The 17,466-nt window shown below is 36.4% G+C and overlaps 1 protein-coding gene and 1 non-coding gene across 2 annotated transcripts; one reads left to right on the plus strand and one right to left on the minus strand.

Moving 5' to 3' along the window:
• Positions 1-1,626: 1,626 nt before the first annotated feature.
• On the minus strand, positions 1,627-5,136 carry LOC126380747 (uncharacterized). Its single transcript, XM_050030350.1, has 3 exons — positions 5,089-5,136; positions 2,442-2,676; positions 1,627-2,070 (listed from the first exon to the last, which is right to left on the minus strand). Exons 1-3 carry the CDS (start codon positions 5,104-5,106, stop codon positions 1,943-1,945), a joined length of 381 nt encoding a protein of 126 aa, XP_049886307.1. The 5' UTR covers positions 5,107-5,136; the 3' UTR covers positions 1,627-1,942.
• A 10,827-nt stretch (positions 5,137-15,963) lies between these two features.
• Positions 15,964-16,037, plus strand: Trnai-aau (transfer RNA isoleucine (anticodon AAU)). Its single transcript has one exon. It is a non-coding gene; the product is annotated as a tRNA-Ile (tRNA).
• The last annotated feature ends 1,429 nt before the right edge of the window (positions 16,038-17,466 follow it).

The raw sequence follows: 17,466 nt of genomic DNA on the forward strand, positions 1-17,466 counted from the left end.
TTACGTTTTTAAAAGGACGTATAAAAAAATAAGTAATATGCGGGACTTACAAGGAAGTCAAAACATTTTTTATGGGGAATGTCAACGTGTTAATCCTATGAGGTGACATCTACTGGTATGAATGTGAGATTAGATTATGCACCTCTACATACTAAAAATGTCTTTCAAAATACTTATTAACTTACGTCATCATCACCATCAACCCATTAACGTCCCCACTGCTGGGGCACGGGCCTTCCCCATGGATGGATAGGGAGATCGGGCCTTAAACCATCATGCGGGCCCAGTGCGGATTGATGGTTATTAACGGCTGCTAATGCAGCCGGGACCAACGGCTTAACGTGCCTTCCGAAGCACGGAGGAGCTCGAGATGAAAACTTTTTTTTTGTGGTCACCCATCCTATGACCGGCCTTTGCGAAAGTTGCTTTACTTCAACAATCGCAGACCGAGCACGTTTACCGCTGCGCCACCGAGCTCCTTAATTCTACGTACTTATAAGTAATTGTAACTAACCAGATATACTGTACATGAATCTGAAATAAAAATCTTGAATTTGAATTAAATACCTAAACATTGGTGATATCATTAAAAATGTGTACCTATGGGAGTTATGTTTTCTGTTAGTAAATGTTAATGTCTAATGTGTATAAGCAAACAAGTTTGGTGAGGACAAAGCAACAAAGAACCATCAAGTGTATGTTGTAGATCTTTTACATCACCCCTAACATCATATTTACGGGACTTAACACGTTCACAGATAGTTGTAGGGTCAAATATGTGAAATAAAACATCAAGTACGAAATCTTAATAAAACTTAACAACATAATATAATATTAATAACAAACTCCCGTTTGAACCGGGAATGTATTCACAACAGTCTTAAAACTATTTAACATTAACAGGTAGATACGGTTTGGCTATCATGGTTACTCTTACCATCTACAGTCAGTTACAAAGTCAGGGTTAAATTGTTAATTAAAATTTAGTCAATACAAAAGAAAGGGTAAATACATAACATATCGATTTTCATAACATAACGATGATGTGATTATTCATCATACGATACGTTTTGAGTTACTTTCGATAAAGTGAACTATTTTTAGATAGGACTAGTATACAAACATAATCATGTAGAAATCCAACGAACTTGAAGACTGTAGCTGACCATACATAGTTCACAAACCTCCACAGCTCACATGGTTGATAACCATGATTTGTAAAAATGCAATAAATCTTTTAAGAAAGTTAATTGAAAGCCATTAATTACATTAATTCAGGAATATGGTACTTAAACTGTGTCGAAAACTTTCCTAACTATGATTTAGTAGTTCGATCTATTCTCAGATTAAATTGAATACTTTCATAGACGGGATGACAACATTGCTTTTTGTCAGTGCTATATATATACAGATTATGTCATGCACTTACTTATAATGTGTTACAAAAACATTGTTTAAAGATTTTACATGAATTACGTAGGTAGGTAGAGTCGGTAACATTATTGTCGTATTAAATAACACTTTATAAATAATGAAGTCGATCAATAGTTTAGCAGTGGCGACTACTTCATGAATAGCTACCTATAAAATGAATGAATTATATTGAAATATGTAGGTTAATTTGGATAAAGGTCTAGAGTAAAATGATGTTATCATCCATCTTTGCAATGACAGACAAGATTGGCAGGAATAACGTTTTAAAATAAGGCCTGGGTAGTCTAGATTTGATTAGTTTGGGATAATAAAATAGTTTACGCGTTTGTACTATCGTAGTGAAATTCTACGTGAAAGTCTCCAAGAAATTCATGTACCTAATGGAAGATAGAAAACCAATGGCAGAATGAGACTTCCGGCCAATGATTTGGAGGCTCTTTAGTCTTTGCTTTATAGTCAAGGAATCTCGACTTTTCTTATATTCTCGACTTATGAATATCTAGTAGGTTTAATAGCCGCCGTATCCTCCGTGGTCTTCCGACTCAGCCCCAGATACTCCGTACCCACTGTCACCTTCGAAGCTGACTGGTGACTCGTCACCTTCGTGTCCTTCGTCAGCTGCGTGCCAACCGTGTCCTGAAAATGGTAACAAAAATAACTTTAATAAAAAGCCCGGATGAGTAATATCCGATTTTCATTATTATAATTGACCCATAAAGTAAATAGACTAATTTAACAATATACTAATTTCTAAAACGAAAAGGATTCAATTGATATGGTTATACTATGGTTATACTATGGTTATTATATAGAGATAAAGCTGCTATAAAAGATATAAATATACTATATTTATAATTTTAGCTACACAGTGATGAACGATTTTTGTTGACTTAGACTGGACAAATTATGATAGTTGGTTGGCCTCAACAACAACAGGGGAACTTTAATTAATTTGAAGTACTTAGTGAACAAACAAGTCTTTCTAAGTATAGAGACGAAATGCTTACCTCCACCGAAGTGAGGTGCAGCTTTGGGTTCGCCATAGGTGTAGCCTAACACTTCGTAGTGGTCGTCGCCGCCGCCACCGCCCTTCTTGTGGTGGTGGATGTGTTTGACGATCGTGTGCTTGTGGTGGTGGTGCTTCACGTACAACGGCACGTGTATGATGACCTTTTTGTGACCACCTCCGTGACCTCCCGCCTGGATGAGAGACGCCAGCTCCGCTACGCAGACTAATGCCAACTGAAAAAGTTGAAATAGGATCGGTCAGTTAAAGAAAATCAGGTACCAAAATTCACAGGGATGACTTTCTTGATTGTCCCTAATGTTGTACGGGAGAAATATCTTATAAGCATAACCAGTGGCCACGTGCTCTCTATTCTACTTAGTAAAACGTGGAGTTACTTAATATTCGTGTTTGTCTTCAATAATATCAGTAATACCCTAATTAATAACAAAGTATTCAGGTTCCCAAATTAAAGCAGCAGTTTATTTAAAGAAATAGGCCAATTTGAAGTATTGCACCATTGCATTACAGTACGCAGACGCTTCTCTGGAAAGTACCTAAGTGTTAGTTAGTAAATAATCGATCGACCTAATGTGTGGACTGATGCATCACTATGCTAATGAACGTCACAACACTGGCTGACGTACTTTGACAGATCTAATTCGTACCGCACGTTGAGACTATTGTAAAATGTTATCTTTATTATAATATAATCACTTATTGTACTGAACTGGTCTTTCTGTTTCATCATCATCATCAGCCTATTAACGTCCCCACTGCTGGGGCACGGGCCTTCCCTATGGATGGATAGGGAGATCGGGCCTTAAACCATCACGCGGGCCCATTGCGGATTGATGGTTATTAACGACTGCTAATGCAGCCGTGACCAACGGCTTAACATGCCTTCCGAAGCACAGAGGAGCACGAGATGAAAACTTTTTTCTTGTGGTAACCCATCCTATGACCGGCCTTTGCGAAAGTTGCTTTACTTCAACAATCGCAGACCGAGCGCGTCAACCGCTGCGCCACCGAGGTCCTCTTATGTTTAATACTATCCTGTCTTTCTGTTTAATACTACTTAATACAATACAATTAATGACTGATAGTGTGGGCGCCGTCGACATTTTAATTTAATGTAGGATACAGGTGCATTTAACGAAATGCTGTAGCCCCACTGCTTTGAATGTTTTGCCGGTAACTTTTCTTGCTAATACACAAAAACGAAACATAGTAACAATTGTAACATTGATATTAGTTGTAAACTTATTGCAAAAGATATATTTCATATCAATAGCATCAGTGTTATTGACCTGTATGCATTTTTAATTCAAATCGCTACAGCGTCACGAAATACATAAAATTAAGATACAACAATAGACATAAAAGTTCGCTTTTGCAGTCACAATGCTTTTTAATCGATACAACTTAACAGTAACAATTTTTACGCCTACTAATGTTACAACTGTTACCGCGGCTTTACAAAGAAATTTCATTTACTTTCTAAATACACCATAACAAAGTAAATGTCACCTTGGTAATACAATACATAATACATCTAATTTGCGCGTCCGAATTGGAGTCAGTTTTGTAACAACAAAATGATTTACTTTCGACTCCAAGAGAGGTACTCACGCCGTTCACTCGAATTTTTTTGCCTTATTTTGCAAAAAGACCATCGTCGGGTTTCTAATCATTAGGCCGGAGGCAGATCTTCGCGGATTCAAAGCGGGTACACGATGTTACGGTTCTACTACCTTAATAAAGCTACTTTATCAGCTTGAAGTACCTAATACTCGAATCTATACTCAAGCAAATCACGTCCACACTTAGCCTTAGCCTTTATTACAACAATTTTCTACTAAAACGTTATAACTTTTAAAATAGAAACAATCAAGCGCGCCATTTTTTTTTATTCATAGTAAATTAACAATTATTTTTTTATTAGCTACCTAGTACAATGGTTTGCAACGGTGTAATCTGAAGCTTGCACATTTTTTAACAGGATTATAATTAATGTGTTGCAACACTTGCAACTGTGAATGGTTTTCATGTGAAAATCACCTGGTGGGATGGAAACTGAGACTGTAATGCAATAGCCCTTAGCACGGTCATTGATCTGTCGAGCAGCCATTTATGTAACTCTCGTAAAAAGACGTAAGAAGCTTAGTGTTTTTTTGCTCAAGTCGTCTGGAATATAACAAAAGATTTTGTCAAAGGGATTATAGATCTAGTGGCTATAGCTCACAAAACTAAAACCGTGAATATATATGGAGATTTTTCAAGAATAATTAGTGGCCCCGTAGATGAGAAAAGCTAATGCTGTGGGATCGATAAGTTAGGTAAGTAATGAATCTATAGTATATAGCATAATTGTCTTTTTCTTCAAAATCACTGAAGAATAGTTAGCCTGATGAATTGTATTGGGAATAATTTATGAATGAAATCTATTTTTAAATACGATATTTATTAAGAAAAAAACACTGATTTACTTTTTCAGTTTCAGGATCGATTTCATGATGCACTAAAATTAATTTTACTGTTCATCTAATTAATGCAGGAACTTTACGCTTATATTAGTAGTTGTAACATATTTTATTATAATATATTAATTAATAAGTAGTGTATATTTAATTAACATATGGACTTACCAGGAGTTTAGCAGACATGGTGAGTGGTGGTGCGGGGTCCGAGCGCGCGAGCGGTCTACTTGTGTGTGATAGAGACATTTACACAAACTTCCTTTTATATCGCAACGTGCTAGCGTTTCGCGACACTACTCTTAACCGCTTCTGTCTAACCCACAACACTCTCCCCTCAACCCAATCTCACTGCTACGGCACCCAACACAGAATCTAAACTTCAAAATCAAAGGCTACTTTGCTAAATTAGTATCTAGACAAATAAATTCGAACTCAAAACTGACCGTAGCAAAGATGACAATGGAAGAGAAACTGTTTCGCACAGACGGGTTTAAAAGTTGGTTATTATAGTGAAAATGTGGTCTACATTGTGGGTACAGAGTGGAAATTCGATCGCGGTAATGGAGATAAAACATAGGTGAAGATCGCTGTCGGCGGGTGCTGGGCAGCAGCAGGGTGGACTCGTAGAATCCTGAGTATTCTTTGGAAATTAACAATACTTACATTCATAACAATTATGTCATGGAATTATAACGATTATGAATGGGGAGCTATGGAATATCTTAATATGCACGTCATAATATTGTGCGTGCGTGTGCGTGTGCGTAATTGGGAACCAATGCGTATGAAGAACAAAATTATGTGCAAGAAGTTACGAATGTAAACTGAAAACAAATCAAAATCGATTCAGGGATTGTAACATCACAGGAATTGTCCTGACCTGTCATCAGAGGTTATTTTAACATGATGCATCATTAAATGGGTGGTATACTGATCATCAGTCATCATATGGTTCAACATAAGTGGCTGCAAGTGGTCTCATAATTACTTTCAACTATGCCCAGCCCAACAGCCTCGGTGGTCTAGTAACAGCCTCCGTGGTCTAGTGGTTAGAGCGTTAAGCTCACGATCTGGAGGTCCGGGTTCGATTCCCGATGGGGACATTGTCTAAATCACTTTGTGAGACTGTCCTTTGTTTGGTAAGGACTTTTCAGGCTTGAATTGCCTGATTGTCCGAAAAAGTAAGTTGATTCCGTGCTTCGGAGGGCACGTTAAGCCGTTGGTCCCGGCTATTAGCCGTAAAAACACCTCCACCAACCCGGAGCAGCGTGGTGGATTATGCTCCATACCCCCTCCGGTTGATTGAGTGGAGGCCTGTGCCCAGCAGTGGGACGTATATAGGCTGTTTATGTTATATATGCCCAGCCCATTAGGGATCACAGGCGTAAGCTTACGTATATACGTATATGTACATATGTGTAGATTATACAAGATGAAGTTCAGAAACGAAAACAATATGTATGTGCAATTTCCTTGTTGGAGCTCTAAAACGCAGGAATTTCAATATAACGATGTTAATCTATGAGTATCTAGACCGTTTGTATGTCCCGTTCCACTCGAAGGCATGTACACATAGATAGCACCATACCGTCATGTGCAGTGCAGTCTGCACGCGACCGGCGCAGGCGCATAGGAAGACGCTCTCACTTTTACTATCGTTACAACGAGAGGGAACCACTTGATGAGCTTATAACAACCTATGTAATACCACAATGGTGTATTCAATTCTTTTTCGTCGTATTTGATAATTATCATTTCGCTATTACATGAGCAGAAAATATGCAAAATGAAAATAGTTTTAGTAGATGATGATAATCGTTACATTTTTGTCTAACCTAGTTGTAACTAAAGAAATATTTGAGCTGATCAATCATTGCTGACATGATCCTACTAAGTAATCTTTGTTTAATACTTATAATACCATGAGTTTTGGTTAGCACAGTATATGAATCTCGTTGCCATGTGGACTCCATGCAGTCTTATTGTTGAAATGTGGCTCTACTCCCTGGGATAGGGTCATGAGCATGTACTTAGATATCTTTTTTTTTTTTGACGTAGCTTACAGTACATTTGCCGCCGGTGACATTAACTATTTGGCCGGCCAAATGAGCATAATATATAGATCGCAAGTAGGTCGGATTTATTTATTACTTATGTTAAAAACTGTTCTCAGTTACTTAAGTATCATTACAATAATCTACAAATGTATATAATGTTTACAAACCCACGCCCATAATTCCTTCAATTGGGTAGCTCCCTAGGTCAAAGATTAATTATAAAATTCTGATTACTAAATAAAGACGGATCTAAAGCTGACAGAAAACGTTTTCTTTTTTTTCTACTTACCTTATGTATCAATTTTAATAAAGATAAATGTACTTATTAATAATAAGTGCTACATTTTGTCACGCTTTACTATGACGTCGCAAGTTGCTTTTTCATACAAATTCCATAGTAATTTCGTGTTTTAACGTTTAGTAAAAAGTAATTGATTTGACTAGTTGGAAACTATTCTATTATGAGCGACTGAATCAATTATGATTGGTGTTCAAATATTCGGTTGCTTTATCTAAAGGTCGCTGGTTGACGATTAAAGCTATACAGAAAAAATCTCGCAAACCGATAGGTATTTGTAGCTTAAATTCATAATTTGTTACAAGAAAACCTATAAAATTTTAAACCATGGAAATTTTTTGTTTGATCCTAGGATTTTTATTAAGTATAATTTTTTTGTAAGAAGCCGCTTCCACTATCATAGCACTTCATAGGTTTAGACTTCTAATCAAATATCCGTTAGCTGATTTTTATCATTAGCGTTTATTAGACAGGATATCATCACAGTTCACTTATGATGATAAATAATAAGCAACCCTATCGTTTTCCTCCGTGGTTTCACACAAACCATGCATCGAATGATTTCATTTCAGCATATAGCGATCAGCGAATCCTCCTAAAATGGGTCAAGGGATAATTTTCGATTAATTATTTACAAAAACAAGGTAACATGAAAGTTGATATCGCCCACCATCAACGCGGTGGGGCGTGACGGATCGTTCAAGCCGAAAACAGAGAGTTTCCTGCAACGGAAGGTCATGACAGGAAATCTAAATGGATATTGCCTAAGCCTACAAAAACACAAAATGTAGGTAAACAAAAAATAACGATATTCTCGTTTTGGAGGCTAGTTACTGCAGGTACATATTTTTTTAATACTTAATTGACAAAAGAATGGCCTGCATTTTCTAAACTCGTTATAATACTATCATGGCTACCATGTCATCGACCTTTCAGCCACAGATTAGGTCCAACCCAGCTGTCTCATGTGAGAATTACTATTATTTTGTGGCTAGTACTTACATATTATATCATTCATTACGTGCACAGCATGTCTCCTTGTCACGTAGGTCAGCTGGAAGAAATCTCTTTCTTAAAATAAGCTTACCTGTTCTGTCTGTTTTCTTTGTAAGTATATTTCTTTTGTCTGTGCTGTGTACAAATAAATAAATAAGATTTTTATTAAGATCACCATCGAGGGAATCAAGACGCTTAGCTGCGTGTAAATGCGAGCGTCTGGGTATTTTATTTACATTCAAATAACATACATCAGTCACACCTATTTCTGTTTGGGGTAGGTAGAGACAACAGAATTCCACTTAATATATTGCTACTTTAGCACAAGATAACAACAACAATCCACTTTTATCAATTGCTATAAAACATCCTGGTTTGGTCACGGTTTGTCCGCCTAGGCTACCTTCTGAAGCTTGGTAGCTTACCTGGTATAGTATACACCCACCTTATAAATCTATAAGTCTACTTTCATTCATTCTTTACATTTCCGAACCAAATCAAATAAAATGATGTTACTTCTAATTACTTGCATATTATAGTTTGTTCTCCGATCACATCGACACTGACGTTTATGGTTGTAAGATTAAGCGACCCATTGTCGTAACGTAAAAAAGCGTTACTTATTTCTATGCCTTCTTCTTCTTTCACCATATGGATGACACGCTTTCCTTGAATTATCAGTATGCGTCTGAGTTGCCTTGGCAACTGCCGACAGCGACGGCATAGTGCCTCCATCTGACCCGCCGGCTTGGACGAGTCTTCCTTTCTTCAGAGCTTATCGCTTTATATCAACAATCAGGACATTGAGTCGACTGTATGGACCACTCCGAGGTATGTCGTCTGTCTTAAAGCAGAAAACCTAACGTTTTTACCGGGTAGAACACCTCACCGCTCCCCATTTCTTTAGCCAAGTAGTGAAGTGCCATCTTAAATCAACATAAATTAGGAATGTCAAACAATATATATTATATACTCAGCAAAGGTTGGAAACTGCATCCCAATAAATCTTTTTATTTGTAGATCAATCGATCGATGCAAAGTTTAACATTATTAATCTATTAAAAAAATATTACTTACTTCATCATCATCAGCCCATTAACATCCCCACTGCTGGGGCACGGGCCTTCCCTATGGATGGATAGGGATATCGGGCCTTAAACCATCACGCGGGCCCAGTGCGGATTGATGGTTATTAACGACTGCTAATGCAGCCGGGACCAACGGCTTAACGTGCCTTCCGAAGCACGGAGGAGCTCGAGATGAAAACTTTTTTTTTTGTGGTCACCCATCCTATGACCGGCCTTTGCGAAAGTTGCTTAACTTCAACAATCGGAGACCGAACGCGTTAACCGCTGCGCCACCGAGCTCCTCATTTATTGATTACTTACTTAGTAATTTATTATTTATTTCATTTAATAATTTATTGTACACAGAACAGGATATAGAACAATTAGACTAACACAAGACAGACAAATAGTTCAGCTTATTTCTAGTAGAATTCTCTTCCAGTAAAATAAGAAACGGCAGATAACCGTGAAGGAAAAAATGTTATCGTCCTCAATTTATGACCTAGAGGGCGCTACATTGAATTTAGCGTGACAATACCTATAACTACCGGACAATCAAAATGTTTCTAGTGACACCTCATTTGTCAAATTCTGACAGGTGGTTTAGAAGTTAGGTGGGAACATACCTGCATACATTCATACATAGCGGTCAAACACATAACCCTCCTGTTTGCTTCGCCGCAGTCGGGTCAAAATTAAGACCATCAAGACCCATTATTGTAGTTTCTACTGCTACAACGACCATACCAATGATTTTTTTTCGTACCTACGCAACTATAACTAGTATTGGAAAGTGTAGTACTTAGTTCATACGTTTCTCACAGCGATTTGAATGTATGACGTAACACCTGTAACTGGACAACAATGCAACAAATACAAAAATCATAATGAAAAGTAAAAGATTGCACCATACCTACATATTGTTTGTTATGCACGAAGCATATTTGGGTCAATTTAACTGAGTTACTTTAATTTGTAAAAAGAAATTAAATTGATACATAGCAATTATGTATTAAGTGCTTTACTTAGTATTTTTTCTGTGCCAATTTTGAGCAAGCAACATAATCTTTTTTTTGTAAAATCTAAATACCTGCCTGTTGAATGGGAAGCCTACCCGCAGTGGAGAAGTATGGTGGAGTAAGTCAATGGCCCCATCACCGGTTGATTGCAGCAGCAGCAAATGGACGTATATAGGCGGTTTATGTTATGTGTATCACTTTGTGAGACTGTCCCTTATTTGGCTGGGACATTGCAGGGTGAATCACCTGATTGTCCTTATAAGTAAGATGATTCCAACCCTTGGTTTCAGCTACTGGCCCAAATGCCACCACCAAACCGTACCTACTGAAGCGTGGTGGAGTATGCTTTATACCGCCTCCGGTTGATTGATGGTAGGGCTGTGCCCAGCAATGGGTCATATTAAGTCGTATATAGACTATTTATGTATGTAGTGATATTAAGAAGCTTTTTTTTTAATTTGGCCCTATAAAAGATTACAACGATCTCTTCTCAACTCATCAAAGACAAAAAATATTTTTAAAAGTCTTCATGAGAAGTTTTTATTCACTAGAATATGAATGAGGTCACAGTTTTTTGAACCATAATCTTAATTTAATAAGTACGGTCACGGGCATCAATATGCATACACTTTGTACCATGTCACATGATGTTTTTTTACAAATTGCACAGTAGGTCTCACTAAATGTCAAACATGTTAGTGCGACAGAGTCCTAAAGTGTAGTTAAGTTTGTAAGTGGATCTCGTGGAAATCTTTTGTGTAAAAAAATATATCTAAGAGAACGTTAATTAACATTATTATACAAATCATCTCGGCGGTATATCTTCTACGTTACTTTTGTTATTATTTTAAAGTTTGTTGACCAACGTGACAGCGGCCGGTAATGTTGTGGTTAGACAAACAAATCAGCCGTGAATGTAGGTACAACTACAGACATAGCTACAACTACAGACTTCTCGCTACGTGGCTTGTTTCTAGAGGCTCCAGCATTTTAAGCTATTATTTGAAATTTCCTATGAGTGAACTTTTGAAAGTGCCATAGAGCACCTATGGTGTTACGTTACTACAGGGCGTAATGGCGGTTGACTACAGTAGTGTTAGGGTTCATTATATTTTATTTTTAATTATTATTAGATTAAATAATTAATAACAGATGGAATAAAGTCGTCAATCTGTGTCACAACCTAATTATTTTTTTGACGCTGGCAATTATTTTCTTGTTTTTTTTTATTTCTTCTTTTTCGAACGTTTTCCCGCCTGATTACGTCGAGCACCTCCCCACCTAAGAGCAGTAGTAGTAGCTGTCATCACAGTAGTAAAGTACCTACTTAACGCAACTTCTTGTTCTGAATCAAGTAGACACCTTGTTGGTAAGAAACCCCCTGTCGCTGTATTACAAAACGAAGACTAAACAAACACCAGATTTAAAATATAGTTTGCGGCACGAAAGAAGTTCCAATTCAATGGACCAATTTTAATGGAACTAATTGACAAGTCACAATAATTACTTACTTATATACAGAATCCGCGGCACTAGCGCCGCGGCCGCTGAATTTCTTTCGTGGCGCGAACTATACTTATTTTAAACCTGGTATTATCTTTAGTGTTCGTCTTGTAATAAAGGGGCTGATGTTTATCTTGTGTCAGGAATATTAACGGCAGAGTGTCAATAGCCTTTAAAATGTAATGCCCCTTCTTCACAGTCGGCAATTACTAGCGAGCACGATCGTGTAAACGGCAGAGTGCCGTACTCGCCGATATCGTCTGTAAACGGGTTTGATCTGATCGCCAATAGCGCAGAGGAGACCAATAAAGACTTGTCATTGCGACACTGTCTGATTTAAGGTTATTTTATAAAAAGAAAAAAATATATTAATATATTACAGTTTTATGTATGATCCAATGAGATAATGAGATGTCTAACGAGTATATAAATCTCGCATATTATAATCGTGATGCGTCTCACGTTCACTAAAATCGATTCAAGCTGTGAGGTGAGTAGGAGCAGCGTCAACGCTGCATGCGGTGCGTCGCGTCGTCGCGAGTCATAAGGTATAACCAAAACTTCGTATTCAATTGTCGCGCGACACATGACTCCCGACATGCTACGAGCCTTTACACTACATCATATCTATTGTACCAAAACTACGTAAAAAAAAATAAAAAAGAAGTTCCCATCAAATGAGAAGGGAGATAAATAAATGCACCAATTTCTGTGCGCAGATAAATACAATAATTTAATTAAGTATATTCAATTGAATATCGATTGTTATAATATACAGTGGATAACCAGAATAAAATCTAGAACGTTCGATGACAATTATTAATTAACTGGTAGGTAAGTTGAGCGATGTAATAATAAGTAGGTAAGTATATAAGTAATTATTACATATTATAATAATATTATTATATTGATAGACCGCTCAACATAAACCGAAAATTACTGGGCATAGGTAGAAACACGAAATTTTGCATAAAGATTTATTGAGTGAAAGAAAAAGAACACTAAAATATGAACTTTTTAAATATTCATCCCCTAAGGCTAAAAAAGGGGACGGAAGTTTGAATGAAGTCCACGCAGACGAAATTAGGGCTCGCAAGTTAGTAACCAATAAAAAAATATGAAACGAAAGTCACAAACATTTTACTACTGGCTAGAAGTAGTTAGTGTACAACATAATAACTTAATAACCTGTTACAATCAAAATAAGTTCTTACATAATACGTATACATTGCAAACTGAGTAGGTATTTAATCCAGTCTGTATGAGGTACGATAGTTTCTGATATAATCGCATTGAGGAAGCGTAAGTATCAACAACCAAAATAAAAATAAAAACTACGAGTGTATAGAATATGGAGCAACTACGTAATGCTGACTTTCACGTCTAAATATTGAAGCTTATTAAATAATTAGATAAAGCTCTTTTAGTAAATGTAATTGTAAAGCAAGTAATTTGAGTGTTTAATGAACGTTTTTGACGATCACGCTCATTATTCTTATCAGGGTAGAAAGAGGTACAATTCGCTAAAACAAAATTGAATTCTAAGTTTAATATAAAAAAATAATTCACTGATGTATAATTTGTCTTTATTTATTTAGAAGCTTCAAGCCGAAAATGATAATATTTATAACTTATAATATTCAAGGCCTTTCATACAGTGAACGTCCCAAGGAAGACCATCGATTTGTCATGCTTTCTTTCGCCTAATGAGGGAGTGCACGCCGCCGCGGTGGCTAGCCCATTACCACCATTATAAGGCTACATAAATGTCAACCCACCGTGCCTCCATTGTGACACCCATTAAGCCCACAGAAAATAACTCATTTCCACATTTCACGTCAACGAAAATAATAATTTAAATGTATTCGTTACATTAAAGTATGTTATAAATAACATTAGACCCTACCCTGTCGTTGTAGGATGTAAATCTATCACGACCATGACTTATAACTTATAACACCGTTGCCCTAGTAAGTAGATTATGAAAGTTGATTCCCAAAAAAAGTATCAATTATCTGAGGCGGGATCGCGTTATTTTGGATAAGGGCTCTGGGCCGAGTGCGGACCTCCCTGCATTCCAATATAATCAATAGTGATGTTAACGTTGGAAGGGAAAACGTCCGCTTTCACGTCCATCTGCATAGAGCGTTCCCAGGGACGACGATATATCTTCCTCCAGTCTAAAATATAATGCAATGAGCCTGCCCGTTTGCACATAGCACAGTAGTGACTGCGTGATTTGCGTAAAACATTTTCTACACTTACGCACTTGTATAGTCTATTTGCCATTCAACGTTACAAATAAAAGTCACTCGAACTCCGGTCCGCGTAGGTTCGTGTTGCTCTATGCTCGAACAACCATTTTTTACAAAGACAAAATTAATACTTTCAATTTCATTTTCTCAATGACTTTATTGATCTTACAGTTTGTCTGCACGAGTATAATGACACTAATGTTAATTTACTTACATTTGTTTATCACAATAATTAATATAAGTAAGTATTAAATGTTTTAAGTACAAGAATTAGTTTGGTTGTGTACCTATCTAGGAGATACCGCTAGAATTTCTTGTTTTCTTTTTTTTGGCACAAGACGGATTGTGTATTTTGTGAGTCTCTTGACCATCTCTTGACAGACTTTTCTTTAAAATTCTATATACATAACCCACCTACTCAAATTTGCCTTCGCTTATTGATTTCGTTACGCTTTTGATTGCAATGGTTAGATTAATTAACTTTATTGAGCACAAAAAACATAGGATACCGAAAATAGTACAAAATGAACATAAATGCACAGTTTTAAATGTAAGTACGTGAAAATTTTATATAAAATTACTTTTCTTAAACATAGTTCGTAATTTTTTAGGGTGGCTGTTCTTGCAGCTTTACCCTTACATTACTTTATTAGCAATTACCTGCTTGGTATTATTGACTAACGTATGATGTTCCGATAACTTGTCTCCCTGATTCCGATCCGGCCGGCGAGGTCGACGATTTCCCTCATTCAGCGCTTATCGCAATATACATTACAATCAGACACACTTATATTTACTTATATAGAAATTAAGTTAAACTTACAAGATGTCAAATAGATTAAAATTACAATCATTTTATTACTTTTCCTGTTTAGGGTCCTTGAGGAAGTACTTACCTGTATAGGCTCTAGGCACATAAAGTGTAGTAAGTAATTAGACAAAATATTTTTGGGAGTGATGAAGCAACGCTTTTCGGTCGTCTCTATAATATTGGTCATTGAATATTTAAATTGAAATTATTAATTACACATTTTCTAAAAACAACACGCGGGAATTTATCGATCGCTTGCTCTACTAACTCTCCCAGCTAGCATTTCGCCTGAAGCGACCCATCGGGTAAAGGATGTTTTTTTTTTCTATAAGCATATTCGTGGGTGGTATCCCAACCTGATCGGCTCCCACCCCCCTGTGGGCTACAAATGACAGTTTATTTAGAATAATGACGTCCCATCTCCTTTTAATATTTCAATTAATTAAGCCTACCCAGAGACGTTTGACGGTAGTCATTTGTTGAATCACATTCATGTTCTTTTTTATTATTTTTACTTTTTATATTAAAGAGCGGATTAAGAAATGAGACGCTGTGATTTGTTTTAGAAAAGGCTTGTAAAATGTTATATGAACAAAAAGCTATGTGACAAAAATGAAATTGTAAAATATACGAGTTTATATACAATAATTTTTCATTATATTCAGCGCCATCTAGGTGCTCAAAGCAGAAGCGTAGAGAAAGGTAGGTTCGGAGTAAAGTTGGAGTGGCAGATATTACAGTATATTCGCAGTCTAGTTGCATTTGCGCAGCGACTATGAAGCGCAAATTCTCGAATAGATGGTGTTCTTCTCATGTAAAGACATAGGTATTCTAAAGTAGGTATTTCTTCCAAAAAATTAAAAAACTCGTTAAATGTCACTTATTTCTAAATCATTTTACTCGGAAATGGTAGATTAATATCCTTTTAACAATGTAAAAGTTTAACGTTTAAGAAATTTGCTCTAGATTGTCGGAAAAAACGTGTTATTCCCTGTTTTACGACGATAGTGTTCCCGTTTTTGCAACCCTTTAACAACGGCCCATTAGCTCAGTTGGTTAGAGCGTCGTGCTAATAACGCGAAGGTCGCGGGTTCGATCCCCTCATGGGCCAAACTTTTTTCGTTATTTGGCATTTCTTTGAAAAAAAAGTCCCAAATATTTATCAAGTCTAACTTATTTCAAAATTGAGTAATATTTAGAATTTGAAATTAAAATACTATTTCAGTTTTTATTATTTCTTAAGAGAGAAGATAGATAAACTACGTATGTACTATGATTAATGGTTTATCTTTTTTGCGATAAAATACTATATTGTTATTTGCATTTCTATTGTATGATAGGATAATAAAGGTCATAATTAATAGTAGCACGTAAAGTTTCTTAACAATTTGTTTAAATAAACAAGAACGTACCTACATGTCCTACATATTATTAATTGATTGCGCTAATTTGATTCAAGACAAGACATTCTTATATACCTTACATGTACTTACAAGACAAAGTTTTACGAGTAACCTAATATTGGTACCTGGAGCAATATGTGGTGACCACGTGTTAGGAATAGTTAGGATGGATGGCTTAAAACGGACACTTGCCTACAACGGTTACCGCAGGGAAATGCCGACCGATATACCGTAACATAAAAAATGTACAGATAAGCCGACTTTCTAATAAACCCCGTTCAAGCCTTCTTCCTTGTACATAATAAATCTTAAGGAGTCCTCTCCTTATGCACAGAGGTGCTCAATCTTTGGTAATTAGATCTCTTGGTGTATTTATATACTACCCATCTATAGGCTCTATACCCATACCCATCCATTCGTCGTCGTCGTTGTCGTTGAAATTACAAATTCTCGTTATAGGTAAAAAAATATTCCTTTTTGAATTTCAATGGAACTTTTACAGCCCTCGGTCTTAACATTGAATGGTCACCAGTTATTCAAAACAGCTACATACAAGAACATGCTTTTAACATTTTAAAACGCGAATAATATAGGTATATTAAAAAAAGAAAAAAATTCTGCATGCCTTATTTTTTTTTTACTGTCCGATCTTATTTAGTCTTGGTACCTATTACTAATGGACTGGCAATAAAGCAAAGTCGTGTAACTGCGCATAGTACACCTAAGCAGATTATTTATGTAAGTTTTGGCGTTACAAATTTTTAATTTATTTAAATTAATCATCTTAAATATGCATCTTATCGTTATTGAAAACCGAAAAGTTGAACAATCGCTGTCTGACATTTTAATGTGGCCTAATAATCAGAAAGAGAAAAAAAAGACAAGGAGTGTACCGGTGGGCTTTAGCATGCCTCTAGATTGATGCCTCTCTCAAGTTCTGTTGCACCGGACTCTTATCGAGGCTTTTTTCCCTTTTTATCTTTAGTTTGAATATTACCTCTCGTAATAAGGGCCCGCTAGTGATGTGGTCTACGACTGCACAAATAGTTTACGGGACGTCTCGTTAGTCTCACAAATTCGTCATGAATTCTTAGAGCAACATGAAGGATTTGTCTGTAGGATTTGGAAAAATATGAT

This window comes from Pectinophora gossypiella, chromosome Z, assembly GCF_024362695.1.
Source record: "Pectinophora gossypiella chromosome Z, ilPecGoss1.1, whole genome shotgun sequence".
Taxonomy (NCBI): Eukaryota; Metazoa; Arthropoda; class Insecta; order Lepidoptera; family Gelechiidae; genus Pectinophora; species Pectinophora gossypiella.

What these genes read in the sequence shown, in the direction of transcription:
- LOC126380747 (XM_050030350.1), bottom strand. An exon ending in TGCACCTCACTTCGGTGGAG is followed by an intron (nt 2,071 to 2,441) that starts GTAAGCATTTCG and finishes TACCATTTTCAG; the next exon opens with GACACGGTTGGCACGCAGCT.